Source organism: Capsaspora owczarzaki, assembly GCF_000151315.2.
Source record: "Capsaspora owczarzaki ATCC 30864 unplaced genomic scaffold supercont2.4, whole genome shotgun sequence".
NCBI lineage: Eukaryota > Filasterea > Ministeriida > Capsasporidae > Capsaspora > Capsaspora owczarzaki.
The window spans coordinates 1,167,388-1,193,517 of NW_011887295.1; the positions used below are offsets into that span (position 1 = coordinate 1,167,388).

A 26,130-nucleotide genomic window follows, 5' to 3' on the forward strand; every position below is an offset into this window, starting at 1 on the left:
AATTGTTCTTGTCGACAGGTGACGCTGGCGGGAGAAGATTGACGAGTCTGAGAGCCTTCGTAAATCGATGGATGGTCGGAGGAACAACTGGAACATTCGAAAGTTAGAGAGCAATCCCTCGCCAGCCACCAATTCGACGTGCTTACCTTGAATCACAGGATAACTCTCTTGACATTGGTCTAAGAACGCGCCCGCAGACGCAATTGGGTCGACATTTGTACGCTGTTGAACGTCCGAAAGAAACGTCTGGAACAAAGAGACCAATCTCGTCGAATGATCATCCAAGATTGCTTTAATCTCGGAGCAGTACTTGTGGATACCCGTGAGAAGTTGAGTGAAGATGTCTTTCGTGACCTTGCCTTTGATTTTGATGTCATTGAGGAATTGGAGAAGCTGCAGATACGCAGCAGCTGTGCGAGTCGCTCTAGGTGTCGGTCCTTTGTTTTTGGCCGCTCCTGGTTCGGCCGCTCCTGGTGCTGCAGTCGCCTCCTCTGACGTCTCGCTCGGGTCATTGACTGTGGCATTGTTCGGGGTATCGTCCGCTTCGTCAGTCGCTTCGACGTCCAATTCGAAGTCGCTTTCGTATTCGTCGTCATCAGCTCCCAGAGGAGCTTGAGGAGCGTCACCGTGGTCAGCGACGTGGACATCGCCGAAGCCATCATCGTAGTCGTCACCATGGTCATCCACTGCCATGGCAGCTGGCTCAGACGTGTGCAGTGGCGGAGTAGGGGGAGTAGAATCCACCGCCATTGGAACAGTTTGCTCCTCTCGAAAGTGCGTCTCAAAGCGTTGTCGCATTTCGGGATACGCCTGGATGACATCAGCAACGGTTGCATACGAGCATTGAGTCGCGTGTCTGTAGAAACTTGACGGCGAAAGTTTCTCGAAATTGCCGTTGCCGAAAGACCATTGCTTGATGGCGAACTTGGTGCAGTTCAGACAAGGGCAGACTCCTGACAGCGGCAGGTTGTGGATTTGATGATGAAGCTTTCTGTCAGCATCCGACATCCAAGCTTGTGGTGAACTGCATGGATTCGTTTGAAAGGCGGCTGCGCACATGGTGCAGATGCACCGCTGAAATGAACCCCAATCTTCTGACATAAAAACAAAAGTGAGCTCAAATCGGTCACTTCCCTTACTTGTACTGCCGGCAGTCTTGCGGCACTCGGTCCTCGCTGCACATCAATGCGTGTCAAAAATCATTCAAATGTAATACAAGTGAGCGCTGACGTCAAGCGTGCGATGTGCGCCGAAAAACGAGCGTTGATCGGTTGTTGCGTTGTTTGTCGCGATGGGTGTCACTTCCGCGAGCCTGATACCGGCCTGTGACAAAGATTGTGAAGGGTGGTGATGAGAGTATTCATTGTCGTGTGGTTATACTCAAGTGATGTCGCAGCAGTTCCAGTCCAGTGGCAATAACAGCACGGAAACATAGTGTTCGAAGAACGCCTGCGGCCGGCTTCATTTTTCGCGAATGTTCGCTTCAAAATGGCAGAAACCGCGCCCCACACACCAGAATACAATATGGCGTTAGGACGACCGCTCATTCTAGTATCATTCAAAGCAGCGAGCGGGGCAAAAGGGGCCAATGCAGCGACAGGACAGGCGATAACACGAAACGAGTGAGCTTGTTCTCACCGTTTGCGTGTCTTTTCGCGGTGTTTCGTGCTCCTTTTCTCGACTTGTAGTATTCTGAGATATAATGACATATTGTCCAATCGAGATACGCGCGATTGGAGCAGGATGAGAAAGTGTAGTTTCATGCCTGCGATCGAATCCCATTTCGCCCATCGTTGACTTCGAGCTGTCTAGACCAAGCGTCTTGAAGGTTTTTCTTTCTTTTTGCAACTGGGTTCGAACCTGTTTGGTTGCGCTTTCTGTTTTTTATTTTTTTTATTTTCAATGTTCATTTTTTATTGTATTTATTTTTTAATTTAATTTAATTTAATTTTATTTTGTACTGGCACTGCTTCAGTCTACCATTTATTTATTATTTTATTTATTATTTTTTTTTGTGCTACATCGAGTGCAGATCGAGATGGCCAGCAGTGACATTTGTGAGTGTGCCACAACAAAAAGAAAAAGATAAAAAAAAACAAAAGCAAAGAAGAAGGCGAACACTGCCGTCGCGCGGCTTGTGGTGCTTGTCTGTCATTGAGCTTTACCTCTCTCTGACTGTGCAGCAGCCAACGCACGCAAGCGATGCTGATGTCAGGAGGACAAGAGGATGGAGGTAAAAAAAATAAAAGAAAAAAAAAATAAAAAGGCGCGAAAAAAAAAAAGAAAAAAAAAGATGACGAAAGATGCGGTCGTCTGCTGCCTGCAGATCGATGCCGACTGCGCGGATGCGTGGAAAACACTCATCTCACATGGATACACAAGAACGACACGAGAGAGATGTGAAGGAACTGCAGAAGCGCGATAGAAAGGGGAGAAAATGCAAATTTTAAATCAGGTAGGGCGTGAATTGGCGGGAAAATGCATTTTTCAAAAGTTCGCGCCCAAAATCACATGATCTTCTTCTTGTCTCGCACTCCCGCCCTCTCCGTGGAATATGATCATAAGTAGCCCCTTTTGTCCAGCACATAATGGATACCCAAAAATTCGCCCTTGAGTCGGCGCAGCGGGCGACGGTTGAGTTGGATCAAGTCAAACAGGCCCTCCGTGCTGCAGAGGATAGGCACGCGGCCATCATTTCAGAAAACAACAATCTCATATCACAGCTTCGCGCACAAGTCGTAGAATTGCAATCCCAAACAATGCGGCTGCAATCTGAGTTGTTGTCTCGGTCCCGGCAGGTGAGCTCGAGCAAGTACGCACAGCAGTCGTGTATGATGGGATCTAGTGTGATGTTTGTCAATTTACTAAGCTGGCTTGAGTGAGTATAGGGAGGTTAAATGGGTCAGAGAGGTCCGGGGAATGTTTGGCGATCTTCATGCTCGGTATCCGAAGTGGTTTTTACCAAAGCATCTACGGCAAGCACTCAAAAGCGCCCAAACCAAAACACAAGAGCAGCTTTCCGCCGGTACAACCGACACCGATGAGGGAGTAGAGCTCTGGTTCCAAAACAGGTTGTTGGCACTCGTCACATCGCACAAGCATCATGAAGTCAATGATGTACTCTACAAGGTACGCGTGTTGTTCGATCGGCGAAAGCACTACAACCGAAATGCTAAGTTTGAGCTGATGTTTGATAGGTGTATGACTCGGCGCGTGGGCTGAACAATAGTGCTAAAAAGCGCGCAGCAGCTCGAACGCCAGATGCACAAGAATCAGTCATGGTGGAAACACAGCAGGTTGCCGATTCAATTGCCATGTCACAGCCCCTCCCCGACATCGACCTTTCAGCTGGCGCCACTGACGACATCAATTTCCACACTGAACCCAGTAGCGACGACGACAACAACAACAGCAGCGACGACAGCAACAACAACAGCGACGACAGCAACAACAGCAGCGACGACAGCAACAACAACAACAACGTCAGTTCGAGCGAAAGCCTGCTCACAAACTCCAACTTGGCGGCGGCAGACGAGAGCGAGGACGATGACGCGCATCCTGCTTCGTCGGATAGTGGACTCGCTGCAGCATCCAGCGACAGCGAAAGCCACGAGGCAAACGATCGTGTAACAAGCGCTGAAATCGATGATCAAGATGATTCGCGTCAGGACAACAACTGCACCGGTGGCTTGGTGAGAAGGCGATCCAACCGCGATTATCGGCCGGCCCACAACGTGTCTCGTTCAAGCAAACGCGTAAGTGACTGCTCGTCAGATGCTCAGATGCAGTGCACGGGACAGAACAGTGACTAAAGTGTGATTTCTACTTGAACAGATGCGATTCTGCACGGAAGGCGAGCAAAGTGGCCCTCGGCGACATCAGACGCGTGCCCAGCGTGCTGCCAGTCGAGCCCTCCAAGGCCAGTAAAAAGCACCAGGAGGTGCAGGCGGGGGCGATCTGAGATTTTTGTAAATTTGTGCAAATATGGAAACCAATAATAAAATAAATTTTATTAAAAATTAAAAACAAAATATTTTTAATAATATAAAAGGAGACGAAGAAAGCAATTTCTGACCAATCAGACGTCGAGCTATCGCCATAATCTCGCTCTGCTGAGGCACCGAATTTTGACCGACAAAATGATAAATTCGGTTTTTCCGAATTTTGACCGAATTTTGCTCCGAAATCCGAAAAAAATTTTTCCACTGTGATATTGCCTCCTCACCCCACAACAAGCAAAACACAAACCAGAATGCGCATACATCACACAGTTCGCTTTGGGCGTGAAGGGAGTGAGTAGGTTGGGCGAGGGAGCGCGAGGGAGCAAACAGGCTGGGCGCCATTGGTCACCCTGAGGCTCTTTTTTTTTGTGAAAGAACGTGGGTAACTCGAGTCGACAAAGTCGAACAGTGCATTGAGGGGTAGAATGTGACACAGGAGCACTCTTGGGGGCGAGCCAAAAACGGGGGGGGGGCTGCGGCAATCCCCGGATTCGGCTTTGCCAGCCATCCACAACCCAAGTCGACCGACATTCCCCTGCCACAGCATCTACAAACAATTACAACACAAAGCATCACTCAATTATTGCAACCATGGGAGGCTGGAAGTGCTTGGACCGTGCATCTTGATGGTTGTGCGATATGTGCTGACTATCTTGGTTGATTGATACAACCTCGCCTGCACACTTCCGTTCCACATGCCTATCTTCTTCAGGTACATCAAATCAATACACATCCTTCCCAACCATTTTTCAATCGGTCCACTCTTTCCATCCGATTGTCTGATTGATTCACTCAGAAGCCAAGACATGTCCACGCCCGTTCCGCCGCCACAGCCAGCACAGCCTCGGGCCGCCCGCCCGCCGCAACTGGTCATGGACAACACGCCATGGGATCCCAACTCATCCTCACAGTCGCGTGTTTGGGAAAGCGCCAGCGCCAAAATCTATCGCAAGTCGATGGAAAACCCTTTCGTTCCACTTGGTAAAGCCAGGCAGTCGACGACGCATGTGTTTTGCCTATGCGAGGTCTTCTGATTTGTATGGCATTCTGGTGTTTGTATGTGTGTCTGTGTGGCAGGCATGGCCATGACGACGATTGTGCTCGGCATCGGGATGTACTCGTTCAAGACGGGCAACGCCAAGCTCGGCCAGAACATGATGCGCCTGCGCGTGTTTGCACAAGGTGCGACGATCGCAGCACTGACGGGCGGTGTCATGATGCAGATGGCAAAGGCACAGCAGGCACAGCAGGCACAGCAGGCACAGGTAGAGGCAGAAGCGGCTGCAGCAGCATTGCCAGCACCGACCTCTGCAACCGAGCCAGCCAAGCCATGAGCACTTGCTTTCGGGTGTTGTTTTGGTGGGTTATTGTTGTTGTTTCAAGGATGCAAAACAATCTACAGCCATGTCGATTTTGGTGGCGGCGAGTGATGTTGTATTTTTTGAAAGCAGGTGTGTTTTGAAAGATTGGGCAACAGCAAATCCGATTTACATTTTACATCAAGTCATCCAAGATAGGCTATGATGCATCATCATCACTATCGTCGTTCGCTGCCGCGCCAGAGCCGGTCCTGCTCACAACAAACAATCCCAAAAAAGGCACACAGTTAGCGCCAAAAAACAAGGCGTACAAAATGCATGTCCAGCCGAAAAAAAAAAGACTCACGAAGCAGCGGCCGCCTTCTTCTTCTTCTTCTTCTTGTTCTTGCTCTTGGCAGCTGTGGCACCTGCATCACCCGAATCGTGATTGACAACTGGTGCGGCAGACGTGGTGTTGGCAACTGCAGCTGTGGTCTTTTCCGGAGCTGCAGCAGTGGATGCGGCCGGCGTAGCTTTCGGCGAAGTTGGTGTAGCCTTGGGCGAGTTTGGAGTCGACTTGGGCGAGGCTGGAGCGGCCTTGGGCGATGCTGGAGTGGCTTTGGGCGAGGAACCCGAAGCAGCGTTTCCCGCCTTCTTCTTGCCACCGGCGCTCGGCGAGGAGTTGGAGTTGGCAGTGTGCGCAGGAGCCGCTGCGCTCACGGGTTTGGCAACGATCGCATCAAAACCGAGATACAGCGCGAAAGGAGAGCCAACATCCAGCAGTGTGCTGGCGGTCTGAGTTGACACGTCGGCAGAGGCCAAGCCTTCGACGCTGGGAAGCTTTCCGCTGGGTGTGACGAATGTTCTTCGTGGCAACTCGGGGCCGCAATATGGTGTGGGCATACTTGGGCTCTTGATGAGCTTCAGCGCCGCCGCAGTGCTGATCACGCTTCGTTGCTGTCGCAAAGTGTCCTCGCTGTGTGTCCACACACAAACACAAGACGCCAAAGAAGCACATGAGACACACAATCAACAACACAAAATCCAATTAAACCAGCCCAATAGCAAAAAAACAAACATTCGTACATTAACTGCGGCATGAACTGATTCCACTCGGGGTGATGATGCAACATGCCAGCAATGTAATCCGAGCGACCCGATTGCGCAGTGAGCCGCATAAAGTTGAGCATGAGCAGAATGATGCCGCGCACACTAGTGTCCTTGCTCTCCGTCTTGTAGTGCTGAATCACGCGCGTGACAAACTTGGTGTTGCTGAGCAAAGCACGGAGGGTGGGCTCGTAGTTGAGTGCCAGCGTGGCGACAAAAAGCCGGAAGAAGATCGCGTGGTAGACGGTGTTGTGGCGGTGTTCGAGCAGGAGATTGAGCAGCTGTTTCCAAGTGGTGGCGGGAATGGCGATCAGCAGCTGCTCGGCGTGCGGCGGCAATGGGGCTGGGCCCTTGTTTGCCGTGGCAGGCGCCTCAATAGCGGTGACCATGTCGCACAGTAGACGGGTGAGGTTGAGACGAAGCATGGTGAAGGGCGCGACAGGCGCTGGGAAGGTCGCTGGAGCTGGAGCGGCGGCGCCTGATTCAGGAACTGTTGCAGCCTTTGCGGGGCGATCGAGTTTGCGCGAGTGATGCGACACAGCACTGACAATGTAGGATCAGGCAGACACATGGCAAAATGCCATTGACGTCAGAATGGCCAAAAAAAAGAAAACCCGAAGAAAAATGAACAAAAAGTTGACAACTCCGAACTCGGTCTGGACAAACTTACGCATGAACATCCTGGCTTCGCTCGGACATGAGCTTGAGCTTTTCGCAGACGTTCGGAACAATCCGAGCAAAGGTTGTCACTGCTGCAGCGCGCTGGCTGGCGAGACTGAACGCCGACATGACCGGCTTCGATCCCAAAGGTGTTGCCGGCTCACTTTGGCTATGTTCATAGTAGAAGGAGCATCATACGTTGAGGTCACAGCCACAGAAACAAAGTTATCGATCAAAGCAAAAAAAAAAAAAAGAAGCCACGCCAACACTCCAGAGCAATGAAAAACGCGGTACCTAAACTGGAAAAGGGTGGAGAGAATCTCGGCAGCTGCAGCACTTTGCTCATAGGTCTTCAGACTCGGACCAGTCACAGTCTATCCAAAGTTCAGTGAGCACACAACGGACAGCAGAGCGATTTTGCTGAGTTCGCGTCAACTCCACACTTCCCCGTGCTTACCTGTCCGAGACTGCCGCAAAAGGACTCGAGGCGAGACGAGTCAAGAAACAGTGAACGCGCGAGAGGATGGCCGGCAAGTGCTTGGAGAGTGTGGTTGAAGCCAGTGGCGACAGTGGCCGCGTTCTCGCCATTGATGGCTTGCGCGACAATGGTGAGGAAGCCGGTCGCTCGAAGGGCATCCGTAAACTTTCGGACTTGGGTTGGGCGGCCTTTCGCCTCAAAAATGGCGACGATGGCTTCGGAAATGGGAGACTGGTGCAGGTTGTTGGACATGTCTCGCACGAGCTCGTGGAAAGTGTCCAGCGCGAAGAACGCATCCAACGTCTCCTCTGGCTTGTACTTGAGCAACGCCTGCAAGATGGCAGTAAAGTGGTAGAGACTACCCTTGGATTTCGGCTGCAATGTGTCGAACAGGCCAGCGACGATGGGCTCCAGCTGCGCATCGACAAAGCGCTTGACCTCGGCTTCGCGATCGACCATGCGAAGCAAGTTGGTGACTTGATATCCCCGACGCGTTGCAATGTCGTTCGAATGGTTGCGATCAGCCGCTGCTCCGCTTGCATCGGTGTCCATCCGCGACACAAAGCCCATCAGCACGGCAGTGGCACCCGGCATCAGCATAAAGTCGCACACGGTCGCCGTGAAGCGCTTGATGGGACTCTTGAGGTCGAGGAACGCCGTGCACAAATCCACAGCAGTCGATCGCTGCTGCTGCTGCTGCTGCTGCAATGTTGCTGCAGCATCGTCCTGCAACAGCAGCAGCGGGTCGCGCACGCTCATTGCCTGGATGGCTGTGATCAGGCGTCCAAGCGGCTCGGTCTCGTCGTAGCTCGGATCCTCCTCCTCCTCTGGCACGGGCTCTGGCCCAAGCTCTGCCTCTGGCTCGGCGTCCGAGAAGTCCGCATCCTCCATCGCGAACGCGGTCCGCTTCGGCCTGTGCTTGAGCCGCCCGTTGTCCCCAGCCTCATTGTCGTCGTCCTCATCCGAATCCGAGTCCGAGTTGGAGTCGTCCTGGTCGACCTCGCCGCCATCATCATCGTCATCATCATCGTCGTCGTCAGCAATGCGAGCATGGAGCACCCTGCGCATCTTGGTCATGGCGCTGCCGCCGCCGCTGCTGGACTTGCCGTTCGTCTTCGCCATTCTGCTGATCGGCGTGCTCGCGACTGAGCGGTTGGGATTGAAGCCCAGCGCTCGCTCCAGCGCCAGCGGATCGTCGTCAAACCCATCGTCGCCAGTCACATCCATTGCTTCTGCAGCGTAGTCGAGGTCGCCAGGCACCCGCGTCGCAGGCGGCATTGCTTCGTCCACGTCCGACATGTGCGCGTTCAAAGAACAAGAAAACGAAAAAAAAAAAAAAATTCGACTAAGCTTGCATTCGCTTGCGTTTTCGCGTTTGCTAAGTGCTGCTGTGGTTGAAGTTCCAGTCAGACAATGCCGGTTGAGCTGGGAATAGAGCGTGTGGGACTACACTGTTCAGGGTGTCGAAGGAGGCAGAGTATACAATTGTACAAAAAACAAAAAAAATAACAAATTCAAAAGCGTGGTTCAACCGCGTCCCGATGCATCCACAATCCCACGCAAGGCTGCAGGACGCACAAATGCTTGCATGCGAGCAGCCCGAGCCATTTCTTCTTTCGCAGTCGTGGTGGCGTAGCGAGAGCGCTCGAGTGCAGCAATAACTTTCATTCTGCTAATCAGCTCCGATGCCTCGCCTTTGGTGATTGGGCGAGGGAAGATTGTGTCGACGCTGGGATGATACTCGCTGAGCATGTCCATTTGTTTGTCCGTCACAGGCTCTTTGCGCCAAGTGCCATTGGTGTTCAGGAGCGCCTGGATGTCGGGAAACGCATCCCGCAGATAGATTTTGGCTTCCTTTTTCGCAAGAGCCAATGACGGCTGCGGCTCGCCGACCTCTTCCACTGGAGGCTTGCGTCGGCGGTCTGTAAAGCGCATTTGCGTGTGAAACAAGCCTGGTCATCGCAATGACAAGGGACCCCCCCCCCCAAAAAAAAAAACAACAAAAAAACAAAAAAACAAATTAGATAAAGGCAAAAACAAAACAAAACCACACGTCCTGAACGCGAGCCGCACAATCAAAGACCTGTACCTAGTCCGTCTTGCTGAATCATGAGATAGCCCTTCAATGGAACGGGACGATACCACTTGCCCAAAGAATAGGCAAACCAGCCGTCCATTCGACCACGAAGTTGGCGAGTTGCATCGTACTCTTCTGATTCGGACAAGGAAACGTTGCCAACGACCTCGCCAATGAGGAGCTTGAACGCTGCCAACCGTGCATCACCCGGGTCGCAGAGTGCCGCCAGCTGATCGACAGACGTGGCGAGCATGGCAGGCATTCCCTGTGCTGCAAGATCGTTGACCAGTTTGGCCGCTTCGGTAATGTTTCCACCTGGTGGAGCAAAGAGAATCGAAAACAACCACAAGGCAATCGTGAGTGAAAAAAAATGCAGCGTTGTCTGAGAAGGCAAACTGTTTGCTCACTTACCGTGCGCATCAAAGCTAGAGTCCAAGCCAACCAAACTTGGAACTACCATCAGCGAATGCTTGCTGAGTTGGTCAACCACATCGATGACAAGGCAGTCGTCCTTGCTCTCGTGCCTTCGCAAGCCCCGCCCGACCATCTGAGTGAATAAATTGGCGCTCAGTGTTGGTCGCGCGAGGATGAGGCAGTCGATGCATGGGATGTCGGTGCCTTCGGTGAAGATTCCTGCATCCGAAACAAGAAAGAAAAGAAAATGAGTGTCCACAAAACAAATAAAGTAGAACATTAAGGCGAACAGATCGATAAGGAACAGCAACAACAGACTCATCTCACCGCAGTTGACCAGCACGGGTAGCTTCTGCTCCTTGAACAGCCGCACACTTTCGGCTCGATACTCGGCAGTGTGCTGGCTGTGCACAGCGCGCGCCTCAACGCCCTTCTGCACGAACGCCTTCGCCAGGGATTCAGTGTGGTCGATGCTGATCGCGAAAACTAGAGTGGACTTTCGCACTCCTGTCGCACAAGGTGAACCTAGTGAGTTTCGACAAGAGAAACAAACGGCAAATCTCGATTCAACTTGAGAGAGGACATACCATGCACACCAGCGAGGTAAGCGTTGACAATGAGCTCGTTTCGTGCTTCGACGTTAATTTCCGCTGCCAGGTCACTCTCGACAAATTCTTTCCCTCGAAGTCGAACAGCGTTCAGATTGACACTTGTTGAGATGCGACTCGAGCGAATGGGAACTAGCCTGTGTTGTCCAAATACGAAATTGCAAAACAAACACAAGTCGGTTGAACGAGGCCCAACAAGAATTGCGCTTTCACAGCCGAGAAACATACCACTTTTCATCCCACATCTCCTGAATGGTGCGATTGTACACGACCTTGTCAAACACATCCTTGAGATCGCGGTCATTGCGTTGGACAGTCGCCGAGCAGCCCCAAACGACAATGTGCGAGTCGGGAGACAGGGCGTTCATGTTCTGAAGCACCCGAATGTACGTGTCGGCAGCCGCATGGTGTGCTTCATCCACAATAATCAACTTGAATTCGTTTGGATCGAATCGCAAGATGCGTTCCGACTCATCCCGTCCCAGCGTGCAGACGCTTGCGACCACAACGTCACAGTCTGGCGGTGCTGAAAACCCAGCCTTCTCCAATCCAACTTTCTGAGGCGTGCCACACAAGCGGATGGGTAGAGCGAGCGGAGCATACAGGTGAGAGGTCCACAAGCAGACAGAAAAAATGAAAACACACACAAACAAAAGAGCAAACACAATATTCACGAAAGAACCGAATCGGGCTTCAGAAAGCAAAAGAAGCCTTACCGCATGGGGATTGAACTTGTGAACTTGGTGCATGGCTTGCACAAGGAGCTCCTCGCGATGGGCAAGCACGAGCGTTTTGAAGGCCGATGGTTTGGGCTGCGGAAGCTGCTTGATCAAGTTGGCAAACACGACCGTCTTGCCAGACCCAACGGGAAGCGAGACAATCATCCGCCGATTCCCATCGGCTACATGCTGCAGGCACTTGTCAATGCACTCAATCTGATAAGGCCGAAGCGGGGGCGACTCGACCTTGTGAGAACGATCCAGTGGCCCCAAGGTTTTGACCGTGCCGCTTTGTCGCCCGCCTCTTGTCTGCTTGACAACGACGTTGAACTTTTCATTGTCCTTGGGTGTCAGCAGCGCGTCAGGATGCTCGGGATGGGCATCATCAGCAGCAGCAGCAGCGGCAGCGGCAGCTCGCTTGGTCCGTTTCGCCTTCTTGACAGGCTCTGGCGTAGCACTGTCCGATGGAATGGTCGTCGACGCTGTCTCGGCATGAGCATGCTGCTTTCCATCAGAGGGTGTGTCTCCAGCAGGCAGCGTTGCGACGCTCAATGACGTTGAGAGTTGGTCTGGCTTGGCGGGCGCGCTCGACATTGCCCGGGCAGTGTGAGCCTGTGCCCCCAGCAGGCCAAAGCCGCTGTAACTTGTGGCACTATGCCGGCTGCGTTGTTCCAGGGCGGCTCCATGCATGAAAAAGGCGCCATGCGAGCGTCGTCTTGGCGGCCAACTCGACGCGTGTCGCCGACAGACAGTGAGATGCGGTGACGTGCTCCCTCCCGTCAAGCCACCTTGGAGCAGACTGTGCGGCAAGCTGCATGCCAATCCCATCACTGCGGGCAGCGCGGACTGAGCGTGACGCCACGGCAGAGTGGACTTGCGCGCAATCGCTCCAAGCATGTCTTGGCGCCAAAAATCGGAGAAGAGCCAAGTCTGAGCTACACCGACAAGCAACAGAAAAAAAAAAAGAGCAAAAAGCCTGACTGCACAAATTACAAGTTGGATTTGGATAAGAGGGATTCTATTGATTGATTGATTGATAGATTGGAGAGTTGACCGTTGCTTTCACAAGTTTCAGAGTCAAAGACTCCAATGGTTTCAAACGAGGAGGGTTTTGGTTTGATTACCTTCACCAACCTGATCAACATCATGTGCTTCATGCTCGGAGGCTTTGTGCACTGTTTATGGTTTGGACTCGGTGGCGAAACAGGAGTTGGATGAGTCAGGGCACGAAAACTTGAAAACAGTCGGTGGCTTCATCGCACAACGAGCTCAATGACTCACTTACTGGCTAACTCAGTGACGAACAAAGATCGAGAATGAAATGAAATGGCACCATGTTCGACGACAACATACACAAACAGAACAAACCACACCTTGTTGAGCATTCGACGCTTCGGTTTGTTTCTCGCCGCCAAAACGCAGCTCGCTCTGTTGGAGCACCGACGTCCAAGCTGGGTGAAACTCATTGTGCAACGTAGAGCACAACCCCCCGCAGACTCGATGTTCCACTCGCCAGTACATGTCAAAAACATTCATTTGAAAAACTGCGTGTTTTGTTGTTTTGTTGTTTTTGATGTTTTGACAGGCATGTCAAATTTCGCATTGCAATGCAACCTTTCAAACCGCTGCGCTTCGCTTCGCTTTGGCGTCGGCAGCCGTGCCCCGTTTCCCCCCCCCTGAGAATGCTTGAAGACGCAGTTTACAGCATTGCATATCTGCGCTGCCAACCCACTTGCCTTCTTTGTGCTGACTTTGGCTGGTATGCGCTGCGCCGCCCCTTTTTTGTTGCGGGTTTTTGTGTGTTTTGCCCCAATCAAAAACAGCCTCGCCTCTCGTTCAATGACGCCTTCTGGATGCGCCTGCGAAACGAGACTGCAAACCATTACATAAATCTGCTCTGGTAAGCGCTCCGCACCCGATGCTCGAAAAACCCGAGTATGCCGAAACAGAAAGCTCGGTCAGCACTTTTTTTGGCTTCCTGTCATTTTTTTTTTTTTTTTCGGTTTGTCAGTGGTAAGCGGGAAAAACAAAAAGGCGCACGCTGCTAGTCGCTCCATTCTCGCACATCCTTGCGCACCCCTACATCCCCCTTGTGACTGTGGAGTACACTGGTCTGCTTGGCGCGTGAGGCAGGGCGGGGGCGGCGCGGGGCGGGGCTGAACGAGCGGCTTTTTGGCAAGTCAGCACGAGGTCGTTTTGCTCTCCAGCCGAGAATGCAGCGCGCGGCCAGAGCAGTGGACAGAGCGAGAGGAGCGAGACAGAGGCGCCAGGCAGTGGTTGGACCGAGATAAAGAGCCATCCTGGAGGGCTCCCACACGGGTTCCGAACGCGCGTCAGTCAAAGCCAAACGCCAAGACTTTGTGCGCTTGCTGCAGATTGGTTTGGCAGGTTTTTTGGTTTTTTGATGTTGGAGCGTTTCGAGTGCTTTTACTCTGGGGGGCTATGGCTTGTCTCGCGCCTTGTCGGCTTGTCACCTCGTCAAGTCGCGCGAGCGTGTGTGTGTGGGGTTCTCGGAGTGTATTTGGGCGTCACTGCTGTCGACTCCTGCGAGGACCCCACGACTCTGATTTTTGCTTGTCGAGATGGATTGCTGTTCTCGTGCTTCTCGCCTCCCTGCGCTACGTCCGACGTTGCCGCTCGCGTTTTGTTTGTTGCTGGCGTACCTCCTTTTTTGACATCATTGACGAACACTCTGCCGATGCATCACTCTGGCCAGATGCCTTGACAACGAAAGTGTGCGCTTTTGAAAGCAAAACAAGAAGGATCTTATTTCGCTGCGCCCTTTTTCACACTCCTTCTCTCACTTCCTGCCTCTGTTCAAAAAGCTGGCGGAACTCTCCACACAACACTCACAACACGAGGGGGAGAAGGCGGCTGCGGCGGCTGTGAAACCGACGCGCGTGGGTGTTCCAGCGTTTTCGGGGCTCACTGCGGTCAGATCTTTCGGGCGGTTTTTTGAGCTGCTTCGACTTTGTTGTTGTTGTTGTGCGATGTGGTTTTTTTCTCCCCCAATTAACCAAAGTGATCACCTCTTGATGTGTTTCATCTTGATTTTCTGGCGGGCGTGAGAGAGTGCGAGTATGACACTTCCTGCAGGGAATGGTGTCATCTCCGTTCTCCAAGGCTTTTTTCGTTCTCCTGTTCGCCTTGCTGTCGTTCTATTTTACTTTTAAATGTGCAATGAGGGGCTGATGTGCATTTGTTGTTGGTGTTGCTATTGGCTGTCAATTCGCTTTTGACAAGCAACGAAAAATCGTTAAAAAAACAAAAAAACAACAACAAAAAAAAATCCCGCCCTTCAAACCCCGATTTGGAGTTTGACAGGTCGCCGAAGCCATCCGCCTATTTCGGCTTCGCTTCCAAAAGCGGTCTTGTCTCACTCATCATTTTTTTCATCACCGCTTTGCTCTTTAGCGCTCTTTGTGGTCTGCTCTGCTCCTTCCATTGCGGTCGTGACTTCTTCAACAAGGCTCTTTCCTTCTTCTCTTCTCTCTCTCTTTTGTTCTCGCGCTCTACCTCGCCCTCTCGTGCTACCTCGCCCTCCCTTTTTTTTCTGTTCGTCATTTTCCGACCCTCGCCTTTTTATTTTATTTCCCCTCCTCTTTCTCCTCGCTCCTTCGACCCTTTTGACCGCAACATTACCGCAGGAACCAACCGCTGCCTATACTCACCCCTTAACAAAAAAAAAACCATGTCCAAGCAGCTCCTGAACATTATGAACTCTAGCCTTCTGACGCCGGTGCCGTCCATCCCCACGACACCACTGTCGCCCTCGCCCTCGGCGGCCATGCTCGCGTGCGGCGCCTCGTACCCCAACGTTGCTGCACGCATTGCCGAGCGTCCGACCGCCACTCGCGTGCTGTCCATTTTCGGCACCCGCCCCGAGGTGATCAAGTTCTACCCCGTGCTCAAGGAGATGGACAAGCGCTCTGAGAGCATCCTCTCCATCACCTGCGTCACGGGCCAGCACCGCCAGATGATTGACCCGCTGCTCTCGCTCTTTGACATTGCCACGGACGTCGACCTCAACCTGATGACCCAGGGCCAGACGCTCTCCAACCTGTCTGCGCGCCTCTTCCTGGCGCTCGCGCCCGTCTTTGAGGCTGTGCGCCCGCACCTCGTGCTCGTCCAGGGCGACACGACCACCGCCATGATTGCCGCCATGTGCGCCTTCTACTACCGCGTGCCTGTGGGCCACATTGAGGCTGGTCTGCGCACCAACGACCGCTACAACCCCTTCCCGGAGGAGGTCAACCGCCGCATTGTCTCGGTCGTTGGCAACCTGCACTTTGCGCCTTCGTCCTACGCCGCCGACGCCCTGCGCGCCGAGCGCATCGACATGAACACGGTCTTTGTCACGGGCAACCCCGTCATTGACGCCATCATGCTGATTCGCGAGAAGGTGCCCTCGGCAGCGGCCCGCCAGCTGCTCGACCGCGTCGAGGCTGCCGACGCCGCCACCAACGCCGTCCTGCCCGCCGGCCAGAAGGCCCGTCACATTCTGCTCACTGCCCACCGCCGCGAAAACCACGGCGAGGGCATTGCGGCCATCTGCCGCGCCGTCAAGCGCATTATCGCCCAGCACAAGGACGTCCACATCTGGTACCCCGTCCATCTCAACCCCGCCGTGTGCGTGCCCGTCCGCCAGGAGCTGGGCAAGATGGAACGCGTCCATCTGCTCGACCCGCTCGAGTACGACGTCTTTGTCCACTTCCTCGACCGCATGTACATGGTCATGACCGACTCTGGCGGCATCCAGGAGGAGGTCACCGCGCTTGCCAAGCCCACCATTGTCCTTCGCGAGACCACCGAGCGCCCCGAAGGTGTCGATGCCGGTGTTACCAAGCTGGTTGGCATCAATGACGACACCATCGTCAAGGAAGCCACCCTGCTGTTGACGGACGACCAGACCTTTGCCGCCATGTCGCGCAAGTGCTTCCCGTTCGGCGACGGCACTGCCGCCCAGCAGATTGTCGACATTTTGCTCACCTCGCTATCGACCAACAAGCTGAGCATTGGCGCATAAGGCTTTGATCTCCCCCGCCCGCCCGCTGCTGCGTTGTCACGCATGTGGGTTTGGTGTTTTTTTTTTTTTTTTCTACTTTTCACCTTTTTTTTTTCTTTCCTTTTGTGTCTTCTTTGTTTTTCTTTTCCTTTTTTCCGCCTTGGTATCCACGTACCTCGGCTACGTCCCTGTTTTCCATTTGCCCGTTTGTGGGCCAATCATTGTTACGATGTAAAAAAAACAAGACAGCGAAAAACCCGCCGTGACTCACCACACCTTCCACGTTGTGCGATGGTGACCACCAACTGGTTTTTTTTGGCCTGGTGATCAAAGCCAACGTTGCTTGGGTGTGGGTGAGTGAGTGAGTGTGTGTGTGTTTGCGTGTCTGTGTCAATGTGTGTTTGTCTCTTGTTAGTTTTCCCCCTTTTTCTTATTCACCGACTGTGGTGTCTGTAGCTTTGTTTGTTTCTGGTTATTAAATGAGCTTTGCAACGAGATCCATCCATCCATCCATCCATCCAACCATCGAACCATCGGCATTAAAAACTCGCACTTCTTTTTATCTGTTTGTTTTTTTGCGGGTCAGCTGCACACTTTAACACCCAAAAAATATAACACCCGCTCCAAAACAACAACAACAACAAAAAGAAAAAGCAACAAAGCGATCGATCTGGTCGTCAAGCACTGAACTTCTGCAGCGAGTTGTCTCTCTGGATCTCGAGTCTGGTTTCTTCCAAAGTCGGTGGTATTGTGTTGTTCATGCAGATTTGATTTTTCGTTGTCGATTTCCTCGGCGATTCAGTCTCTCTGCTGCTGTTGCTGCTTTGACTTGTCGCGTGCAGGTTGTCAAGTTCGCTTCACACACGAAAAAAAGTTGTCAGTTTCATTTAGGCTTTTTTCCGCGGGGTTTTTGCTTTTTCAACCCCCCCACGACGCCGACGCAATCCGCTCCACCCCTCGCTTGTGGGTCTGCGTTCGCGTCAAACTGCCTTCTCTTCCTATGCACGCATTTGCCCCCCCCCCCTGACTCACGGACTGGAAACGCAAAACGGCGACCGTGCCCGCCGCTCCCTTTACTTTTTTCCATTTTTTTTTTTCGCCCTCACTCTCCCCTTGTTTCACCTTTATTTTTTGTCATTTCGTTTTTTTGATCTCGATTGGACTCTAAAACGAGAGACTTGTCCAAACGCAGAGGGGAAAACGTGGATTACTCGCTCGGCGTTCCGGTTTCATCCAACACTGAGTGACTTTGCGTTTGGGTTCACTTTTTTTTTTTTTTGGGTTTTGCTGCCTTTTCCATTGGCTTTCGTTCGTTTTTTTTTTTTTTTTTTTTTTTTTTTTTTTTTTTTTTTTTTTTTCGCAGCGTCAAGGTCTCTCACTCGCTCTCTCACTCTCGCTCTCACTCTCTCTCCTTCGTTCGTCCCTCTGTGTGGCTTCCAACACACAGCCGCGGCTCCCCCCCCCTCCAAAAGTCTCATCCACGCCGTTCGCATGCCAGTTTTCAACTCACCCTCACTCAACTCAACTCAACTCTGCCCTTCGACTGTTTCACTGACTTTGGCATTTGTAACAATGACCACTACAGATCAAGTTGTCATCGAGCTGATCTGTGCTTGTTAGAAGCTGGCGATCAAGTCTCGCGCAAAGCACTCCGTTTCCTCAGTCTCAGTCTCTGGCCCGCCGCCTTCCGCTCGTGCTCCTGCTCCTGCTCGTGCTCCTGCTCCTGCTCCTCCTGCTCCTCCTGCTTCCTCACTCCTCCTGCTTGCTCGAGCAACCATCCATCGCATCGACACAATCAACATGGTGCAAGAGGCAAACCACCCGCCGCTCGTCCGCGCAGGCGCAGCGCTCTTCTACGCCACCACGTCGCTCGCCATCATTTTTGTCAACAAGATTGTGCTGACAACGTACGGGTTTCCATCGTTTAGCTTCCTGGCGCTTGGGCAATACATTAGCACGGTCGTCTCGATTGGCATTGCCAAGCAGCTCGGCTACGTCTCCTTCCCGTCATTCTCGTTCGCCGTCGTGCGGCAAACACATCCGCTTCCGCTCGTCTTCTTGGTCAACACGGTCACTGGCCTGGGTGGCACAAAGATGATCAATCTCGCCATGTTCACCGTGCTCCGTCGCTTTACCATCTTCTTGGCCATGATTGCCGAGTACTACGTCCTGGGCAAGCAGTCCACCTCGATGGTCAAGATGAGCGTCTTTTTGCTCATCTTTGGCGCCTTGGTTGCCGCCGGCAACGACTTGGTCTTTGACGCGCTCGGATACACGCTCATCATGGTCAACAATCTGTGCTCGGCACTCAACTGCGTCTTTATCAAGCAAAAGCTCGACTCCAAGTCGCTCGGCACCTTCGGCCTGCTGTACTACAACAACCTGATCTCGCTCCCCATCCTCATCGCCACCCTGTACTTTGTCGACGGCCACCAGATTGGCCCCGTCCTCAACTTCCCTGGCTGGCGCGACCCCACCTTTGTCCTGCTCTTCCTGCTCGCGTCGCTCATGGGCTGCATCCTCAACGTCTCCATTGTCGTCTGCACCAAGATCAACTCGGCCCTGACGACCATCATCACCGGCTGCCTCAAGAACATTGTCACCACCTACGTCGGCATGTTCCTCGGCGGCGACTATGTCTTCTCCATGGCCAACTTTGTCGGCTTGAACATTAGCATCTCGGGCTCGCTGCTCTACTCGTACCTCGAGTACCAAACCGCCACGTCCAAGCCCTCCATCGTCCAATCGCCCCCGCCGCTCCCCGTGAGCATCAAGGCCTCAGAGTTCCCGCACGACAACAGCAGCAGCAGCAGCAGCAGCAGCACGCTTCATCATGTGCCTCATGCGCACGCCCACGAGGGTGGTCAGCATGCAAACAATTGGGTGACTGCCTCCAAGTAGTCCGCTTTCTTCTGCTTTGTTGTTGTTGTTGTTGTTGTTGTTGTTGTTGTTGTTGTTGTTGTTGTTGTGGTTGTTGTCCCTCGTTGTATCCAAAAAAAGTCGTTGGTTGTCGCATTGGATTGAGTTTGTTTTTGCTTGTCACACTTAATGGAACACAGTATTAAGCCCCACACACGCAGTACAGTACATACAGTACCAATTCAAGTCAGTCTCCCTTTTGTCATCGTTGACGAGTCATACAATGCGGTGGCGGTCGAATCGCCGGGCCGCATTGGCCGGACTCGGACTGATTCTGTTCCTGCTATTTCTGATTGGGCCTCCAGGAGGACAGGACACTGTTACTCAACGGACACTGTCGCCCCACAATGTCAACTTTGTTGCTGAGGGCGTCGGCCAACTGGACCGAGACAACGGCGACCGCTCGAGCAGTCCCGCCGAGCTGCTTGCTCAAATCCAAAGTCTACAAGTGCAGCTGCAGGCCAGCCGGGACGAACACGAGCAGCTGCAGCTGCAGCTTCGCAGTGCACAGTCGAATCGCCGTCGCGAGGAAGCGCTTCAGCCCCCGCTGTTGCCACCCGGTTCAGAGCCTCAAGTGCCGGCCCTTCCGTCCGACAGTGCATCTTGCGACCATTCCTGCCGCTTGTGGGACGAGTTGCCAGAGTACATTCCCGCGCCTGTAAGGCGCTTCGGCTGCTCGACCGCCTTGATGAGTTTGACGTGACGTGTCAAATCGGTTGTTCGACTGACTCTTTGTTGTCTGTCCTTCCTTCTGCTTGCTATCAAATTCTTAAACACATTAGGTGGTGATCAACGAGGCTGGACGCACAGAATCCAACTTGAGGCACAACAACAACAATAACAACAACAACAACCTCCTCGTCTCAAGGTTTGTGGATCGCGAGCCCGTCTCCAGCCCACGATGCAACCTCGTCGTCGCTGTTATAATGGAAAGCAACAACATGACGTACGAATGCTTCAGTCCCGAGAGCGAGCTGTACGCACTGCATCCAAAGACCTGGCTGGCACAAGTCTCGGCGCGCGTGCCGGACTTGCTCATCGTCGAGTCCGTGTGGCTTCAGCCCTGGACGAGTCGTGCATTTGAGCGTTCTTCGGGCAGATCGGCCGTTGCGTTGCGCGAGCTACTGGCATGGTGTCGAGCACGAGGAATCCCCACCATCTTTTGGAACAAGGAGGATCCTCCAAACTTTGACCGGTTTGGTCTGCGCAACCGCTTGATTCGCAGCTTTGACTTTATCTTCACGACAGAGGTCGCCCTTGTGACGCGCTACCAGGAGCTCGTGGGGCACAAGCGCGTGGCGGTTCTCCCGTTCGCCGCACAACCCTGGCGACACACCCCGATCGGCCGCAAGCGCGACACTGTCGCCCCTCTGTCAGAGTTTGTGTTTGCCGGAAGCTTTGCCTTCACCTCCAAGTACTTTGACCGGAGCAAGCATCTGGCCATGCTGCTGGATTCGGCCGTCAAGTACGGCACAGTGACCATTTTCGATCGCTACGTGACCGCGGCCATGTATCCCAGCTACATTAAGCCGTTTCCAAAGCGATTTCGTCGGTACCTGCGCTCGGCCGTCACGTACAAGTCCATGATGGATTTGTATCGCCAGTACAATGTGATGATCAACGTCAACTCGATTCACAACTCGGCGTCCATGTTTTCGAGGCGCGCGCTCGAAGCCTTGATGAGCGGTACTCCCGTGCTCTCCAACGCTTCGCCGGCCCTTCAAGCCATGCTCGACTCGAATGGAATTGCGATTGCCCACACCTCTGAGCAGGCAGACTACTGGGCAGACCTCCTCGCCACCTGTGCACTCGAGCGCGAGCAGATGGCGGTTCGTGCCAGGCGACGACTGTTGCAGCGGCACACATACCGGCATCGGTTTGACAGCATACTTGAGGTCATTCTTGCACACGTCAAGGAGGCACCTTTTCGGACGGCGCTCGCGTCAGCGCGCAACGAATTCCAGCCGTTGCAGTTTGCCAATCCTCCGTTGGGCGACAGCACGATTGTTCGTCAGAGGATTGACCAGGTGTGCTCCCCAATGCCTCGTCGCGTTAGTATTGTTTACGTCCTGCAACCATCCGAAAATCTTCTGGCGGCGTTGGAGCGCCAAACTCGACAGCGAGCCGAGTTTGCGCTCTTGCAAACGCAACGACAGGCCGAGGAGCAACAGCAGCCACAGCCACAGCCACAGCCACAGCCACAGCCGCTCGATGGATCTGCAGAAGAGGAGGACGACGAGTCAGACAGCAGCGCTCCCATGGACGATGAGACTGAGCTTTCTGCGCGGCAAGCGCCCGCATTCGGCAACCGAGCAGAGGGGTCCGAGTGGAGCTGGGCCAACACGGACTGTGACGTGGGCCAGGTTGTGAGGGTGCTGAACATGGTGGGCACGTTTACCTACGATGACTTTGAGCTGGTCTTTGCCGACTCGGTGCCAGGCCTCGTCGAGTGCAACATGCGCGAAATTATCGCCTGGCTTGTGGCGGAGTATCCTGGACTCGTAGGCCGCGTGCGCTTCGTCTCTACTGCGACAGGAGAGCGTTCAGCTCGCACACGGGCGCTTCCGATGGGGGCCTGTTACAATATCCTGCTCCAGTCTGGCTCATTGACGGGCTCGCACGTCCTGTTTCTGAACGGCCGCCATTTCTACGGACCCAACTTTCTCACGGATGCCATGCATGCCTTCACGCACACTGACGCGGAAATTGTCGGCAAGAGCGCGGCGTTTGCTCTTGCCTTCGAAGCAGGCAACCACACGCACACCCGCAGCGCTGCAGACGCTCTTGATTTAGATGCCGCAGGCGAGCAGGAAGCCGGCACTACCTCCACGCCGAGCTGGCCAACTGTCTTGCACCGGTATCAGCCGTCGCTTGAGTTTGAGTACGTTGACGTGATTGGCGCGCCTTATTCGGCGGTGATTGCGCGCACAGCGCTAGACCGACTCGGCCGCAACGATTGGGCAAGTAGTTCTCTCGGAAGCGTCGCATTGCCTCGTGGTCCGTTCAATCCGGTACATGGACAGTGGCGGGCTCGCGGTGTCAGCGAACGCAACAACATGGTGCCCGGTGCTGACGACGTGCGCCGCCAGGGTGCGCTCGATGCATTGGGGGAGTGGCTGATTGCTGCGCAAGCCGCTGGAGTCACAATGTACTCGGCTGACCGTTTCAACTATGTCGCGACGGTCTCGACCACCACTCCCGACGGCGTTGTGCACCACCCAGAGCTGCGCTTTTCCGACACCACCATTCGACCCAACGTTGTGCTTGTCTGAGCAATTCAATGTTTTGGGGTTTTCATTTTTCATTTTCGCTTTTGTATTTTAAGCTTTCAGCTGTCTGTGTTCGTTCCAGAGCTTGTCCATGTTCTAAAACAAATAGTAATCGGTTTTTATCTACCTACTGGTGCATGACTGTGTGCTCCTCAAGCCCGCGTCACGCAGAAGTGATTGCTGATTGACGGTGGGAAAATTGGCTACAAAGCCTTGGGAGTTTGAGTTCAGTCCATTCGTGTTTCAATTTGCCATTGTTCTGGACCCCCTTCTTTCCTCCCAGCGCTTTCTTCCCCCCCCCCGCTTTTTTTGCTCAGTTCTTGCCTCTCTATAAACGTTGCGCCGTCTCCCCCATTTCGGCAAATGGGTGCGTCGGCACTGCAGCTGAAGCGTTTGCTGCTGCTTGCCGTAGTGCTATTCCAGACCTGGACTGCGGTTCCTCGGACGGTGGAGGCTCGCGTGTACACGAGCGACCTGACCCTCCGCCAGCCCAACCAGTTCTTCCAGATCCTCGACGACAACGACCTCTTTGGCTTCTACGCTGGCGGCGAGGCGACCGCCACCGTGGTCTGCGTACGTCAGTCCCATTGGGTCTTCCTCCGTTTTTTTCTTTTCCCACGGTCCTTTCGCACTCGCGTCCCGACTCCCCTTCCTGCTCCTCTCTGCTCCCGCTGTCCCACCTTCAGTTGTCCCCCCCACCTCCTCCTCACTTCTCCTTTGCTCGCTCTGTCCAAGTTCGACGTCCTTGGCGCTTCTCTCTCTTGTCGTTCGTCGCCCGATTTTGTTTCTGTGTCTTTTGTTTGAGCTTTTTTTTCTCATCGTTTTTTCTCACGATTTGAGTTTTGATCTTTTTTTTTTTTTTTTTTTTTTGTTCTTCGACGCTTTTAGTTCTGCATTGATTGCTGAGTTTTCAATGTGTTTTCAATGTGTGTTCTTACTGTGCTTTTGTTGTTGTTGTTGTTGTTGATCATTGCCTGGACGTTGGACAGAATGCACCGCCAACCGACTTGTCATTGCTGCTCTGCACTGGTGATCAGAACAAGGCTGTAAGATTTTTATGACCCCTCCCCCTTTCCCCACCCCCATTGGCCGCGTTTGGGACTCGCTGTTTTGTGCTTCTTTCTGCACTGCAATTTTGTGGACATTATTCTCGCCAGGGTTTTCGTTTTGCTATGTGACACCCCGTTCGTTTCTGTACATCCAACCCAATTTAACTGCCGCTACCCCTTTTATGCAACGCAAATGCAGATGATGGACTATGCTGGCGCAGGCATTGCTTGCAACTACCCAATTTACAACCCAAACCGAACCCGCATCACTGGGTTGCATTACAGCTGTAATCAGGCTCGGATGTTCAGCGACGCCGACTCTGGCGTGTTCCAGGCTCACATAGTAGTCGATGAGGATGGCTTTTTCGGCGTGTCCATCCTCAATTGCCGTGCCTTTCCCGACATCCAGCCAAAGTGCCATGTGAGACGCACCACCTCTCGCCTTTGTTCTTGCACACAACGCCCTTTGCCTGTGTGTGCGTGTGTGCACTCTGTGTGCACTCTCTGATTGCTCACTTCACCCCTCATGTTGACGCACGCCACCAACCATAGATCACCGCCACTCTTCTCAATCCGGGTGAGGTTCATCTCTCCAGCGACGAAACATACATACCTCGCATCACTGAAATCCAGACCGCCGCGTGGATTGTCATGTTGGCGCTCTACTTTTACAACTGGTGGGCGTTGAAACCTGTGAGTATGCGACCGGCGCGCGCTCCGAACGCCACTTGTGCCAAACACGCAAACGGTTGTGTTCACTCACATGCATTGCTCTTGTGCTGCCATCCAGTTTTCCACCGCACTCCATCAAATTCTGGTGCTCCTACCACTGCATCGGTTTGTGCTGTCGACCTTGGAGCTTCATCAGTACCAGCTCATTGTTGCGGACGGATTTGAGGACTCGACCAATCAGGCTGTTCGTGAGCTCATCTCCATCCTGACCAACACTGTCCTCATGCTCCTGTTGCTTCTCCTCTCCGAGGGCTGGTGTTTGCTGGGAGACAGAATCTCCCGCTCCAAGAAGTCTGTTTTTGCCTGTGAGTGGTGTTGGTCGGTACATTTGTGGTTTGAGTTTTGGGTTTCTAATACTGATCCGGTCGGTTGCAGTGATTGTGATTGTTTTTGCCCTTTCATCTATCGGCCTTACTTGGTTGCACGAGTATTTCCTGGTAAGTTTTGATCTGTGGAAGTCGATGTGTTTGAAAAATGCCCGCACTCACCAACCACCAATACTCGTTTTTGTGTGTTTTGGTTGTGCAGGGAGTGGTCATTGCCATGTTGCTCATCTGCATCTTCATCTCCCTCAAGAGTGCCACAAACAACATTGAGATTTTGCGACTGCAAGCGGCGACGGTCGAAAACTATCTGATCCAGCGACAGATTCGTCCCGTCTTGTACATTGGACCGGTGGAGGCACTGCACGCCAAGCTGCGGTTTGCTCTCTACTTTCGCATTGGCTTTGTCACATTGGCAATCTTTTACGCCGGCGTTGAACTTGCAGGCTCCTTCCTGATGTATTATCGCTGGATTGACGCGCTGCTGCACTGCCTCCTGGCAATCTTGATTGGCATTGCCATTCTGTACCACTTTCGTCTGCGGGACTTTTCTCCCTACGAGCGAATCATACTCCGGGTCCCGTACACGTCAACCGTGGATGTCACCACGTCCAAGGCGGTTTGCGACAAGGTCGCCGCGATTCAGCTCCCAGCTCCTTCGGCAGGCGAGTATCTGCTCGCCGTTGCCGTTCCGGTGTCAGCGTTGCCTGCTGGTCACGGCAATCGTGGTTCGATGGACTCGATCGCTGGACCCGGGCCATTGGTAGTTTCGCAGGCAACCATTCTACCGCCCTCTCATGCTGTTGTTAGCCTGGAGAATGACGACTACAGCAGCAGTGTCGACGCTCGACCACGATCGCATCTCCCCACCATTTTCCGGCTTCGTCGGCGGCAACGACGTGGACGGGAGCAGTCAACTGAACTGCAGGAAATCCCGCTCTCGCCAAATCCAGTCCGGTCGGAGGCGCCTGCCAGCCAAGACTTGCCGGCGAGCCCTGACACGCTTGCCAGCGTCGACGGTGACTCTGGCCAAGTGCGCGTCTCGATCCAATCCACCGGCAACCCTTCCAGTTAATCGTACCCTTACCGAAGCAAATTTGCAATTTTTCGGAGGGGTTTTTTTCTTAAGATTGTTATTTTCCCTGTTGATGCGTTATCGTTTTTAAATTATATTCTTGTTGATAGAAAGCTTGCAGCAACCCTTTTTTGAGTTTCTCAGTCTTTTTTCATTTCTTATTTTCCGTCTCAGACACTTTGACAATGTCCTTTTTCCGTATGTTGTTGATTTCGCTTTTGCTTTTGTCCTTCTTGCAATCCGGACAAGGCCGCGAGATTTCTCTGATCTGAACATTGAACTACAACGTACTTTTGTTTCTTTATTGTTTTTCAATATGAAGAAGTACAATTGAGATTGGAGATGAATGGCTGTTGGCGCATTGGGTTTTTGGCGCGATCTTTGTTTTTTTCCCAT

The 26,130-nt window shown here is 53.1% G+C and overlaps 8 protein-coding genes across 8 annotated transcripts; 5 read left to right on the forward strand and 3 right to left on the reverse strand.

Moving 5' to 3' along the window:
- Positions 1–179: 179 nt before the first annotated feature.
- Positions 180–1,891, reverse strand: CAOG_03159 (hypothetical protein; the record flags this gene model as incomplete). Its single annotated transcript, XM_004363941.1, has 5 exons — positions 1,421–1,891; positions 1,217–1,323; positions 1,140–1,175; positions 311–991; positions 180–222 (listed from the first exon to the last, which is right to left on the reverse strand). Exons 1-5 carry the CDS (start codon positions 1,463–1,465, stop codon positions 180–182), a joined length of 912 nt encoding a protein of 303 aa, XP_004363998.1. The 5' UTR covers positions 1,466–1,891.
- Positions 1,892–2,493: 602 nt separating this feature from the next.
- CAOG_03160 (hypothetical protein) lies at positions 2,494–5,487 on the forward strand. Its single transcript, XM_004363942.2, has 6 exons — positions 2,494–2,798; positions 2,889–3,129; positions 3,198–3,755; positions 3,835–3,923; positions 4,798–4,982; positions 5,079–5,487. Exons 2-6 carry the CDS (start codon positions 2,920–2,922, stop codon positions 5,333–5,335), a joined length of 1,299 nt encoding a protein of 432 aa, XP_004363999.1. The 5' UTR covers positions 2,494–2,798; positions 2,889–2,919; the 3' UTR covers positions 5,336–5,487.
- CAOG_03161 (hypothetical protein) lies at positions 5,419–8,876 on the reverse strand. Its single transcript, XM_004363943.2, has 6 exons — positions 7,524–8,876; positions 7,361–7,440; positions 7,077–7,235; positions 6,386–6,949; positions 5,667–6,275; positions 5,419–5,571 (listed from the first exon to the last, which is right to left on the reverse strand). The coding sequence occupies exons 1-6, from the start codon at positions 8,841–8,843 to the stop codon at positions 5,520–5,522; spliced, it is 2,784 nt and encodes a 927-aa protein (XP_004364000.1). The 5' UTR covers positions 8,844–8,876; the 3' UTR covers positions 5,419–5,519.
- A 123-nt stretch (positions 8,877–8,999) lies between these two features.
- Positions 9,000–12,339, reverse strand: CAOG_03162 (ATP-dependent DNA helicase). The gene is made up of 7 exons (XM_004363944.2): positions 11,360–12,339; positions 10,872–11,200; positions 10,623–10,780; positions 10,363–10,542; positions 10,033–10,254; positions 9,634–9,936; positions 9,000–9,496 (listed from the first exon to the last, which is right to left on the reverse strand). The coding sequence occupies exons 1-7, from the start codon at positions 12,257–12,259 to the stop codon at positions 9,072–9,074; spliced, it is 2,517 nt and encodes an 838-aa protein (XP_004364001.2). The 5' UTR covers positions 12,260–12,339; the 3' UTR covers positions 9,000–9,071.
- Positions 12,340–14,688: 2,349 nt separating this feature from the next.
- Positions 14,689–16,884, forward strand: CAOG_03163 (UDP-N-acetylglucosamine 2-epimerase). The gene has a single exon (XM_004363945.2). It carries the CDS (start codon positions 15,054–15,056, stop codon positions 16,386–16,388), a length of 1,335 nt encoding a protein of 444 aa, XP_004364002.1. The 5' UTR covers positions 14,689–15,053; the 3' UTR covers positions 16,389–16,884.
- A 291-nt stretch (positions 16,885–17,175) lies between these two features.
- CAOG_03164 (solute carrier family 35) lies at positions 17,176–19,437 on the forward strand. Its single transcript, XM_004363946.2, has 2 exons — positions 17,176–17,243; positions 17,953–19,437. Exon 2 carries the CDS (start codon positions 18,168–18,170, stop codon positions 19,266–19,268), a length of 1,101 nt encoding a protein of 366 aa, XP_004364003.2. The 5' UTR covers positions 17,176–17,243; positions 17,953–18,167; the 3' UTR covers positions 19,269–19,437.
- A 52-nt stretch (positions 19,438–19,489) lies between these two features.
- On the forward strand, positions 19,490–22,681 carry CAOG_03165 (hypothetical protein). Its single transcript, XM_004363947.2, has 2 exons — positions 19,490–19,944; positions 20,069–22,681. The coding sequence occupies exons 1-2, from the start codon at positions 19,510–19,512 to the stop codon at positions 22,556–22,558; spliced, it is 2,925 nt and encodes a 974-aa protein (XP_004364004.2). The 5' UTR covers positions 19,490–19,509; the 3' UTR covers positions 22,559–22,681.
- A 113-nt stretch (positions 22,682–22,794) lies between these two features.
- Positions 22,795–25,837, forward strand: CAOG_03166 (hypothetical protein). Its single transcript, XM_004363948.2, has 7 exons — positions 22,795–23,128; positions 23,545–23,601; positions 23,804–24,025; positions 24,157–24,297; positions 24,395–24,641; positions 24,712–24,773; positions 24,865–25,837. Exons 1-7 carry the CDS (start codon positions 22,919–22,921, stop codon positions 25,732–25,734), a joined length of 1,809 nt encoding a protein of 602 aa, XP_004364005.1. The 5' UTR covers positions 22,795–22,918; the 3' UTR covers positions 25,735–25,837.
- The last annotated feature ends 293 nt before the right edge of the window (positions 25,838–26,130 follow it).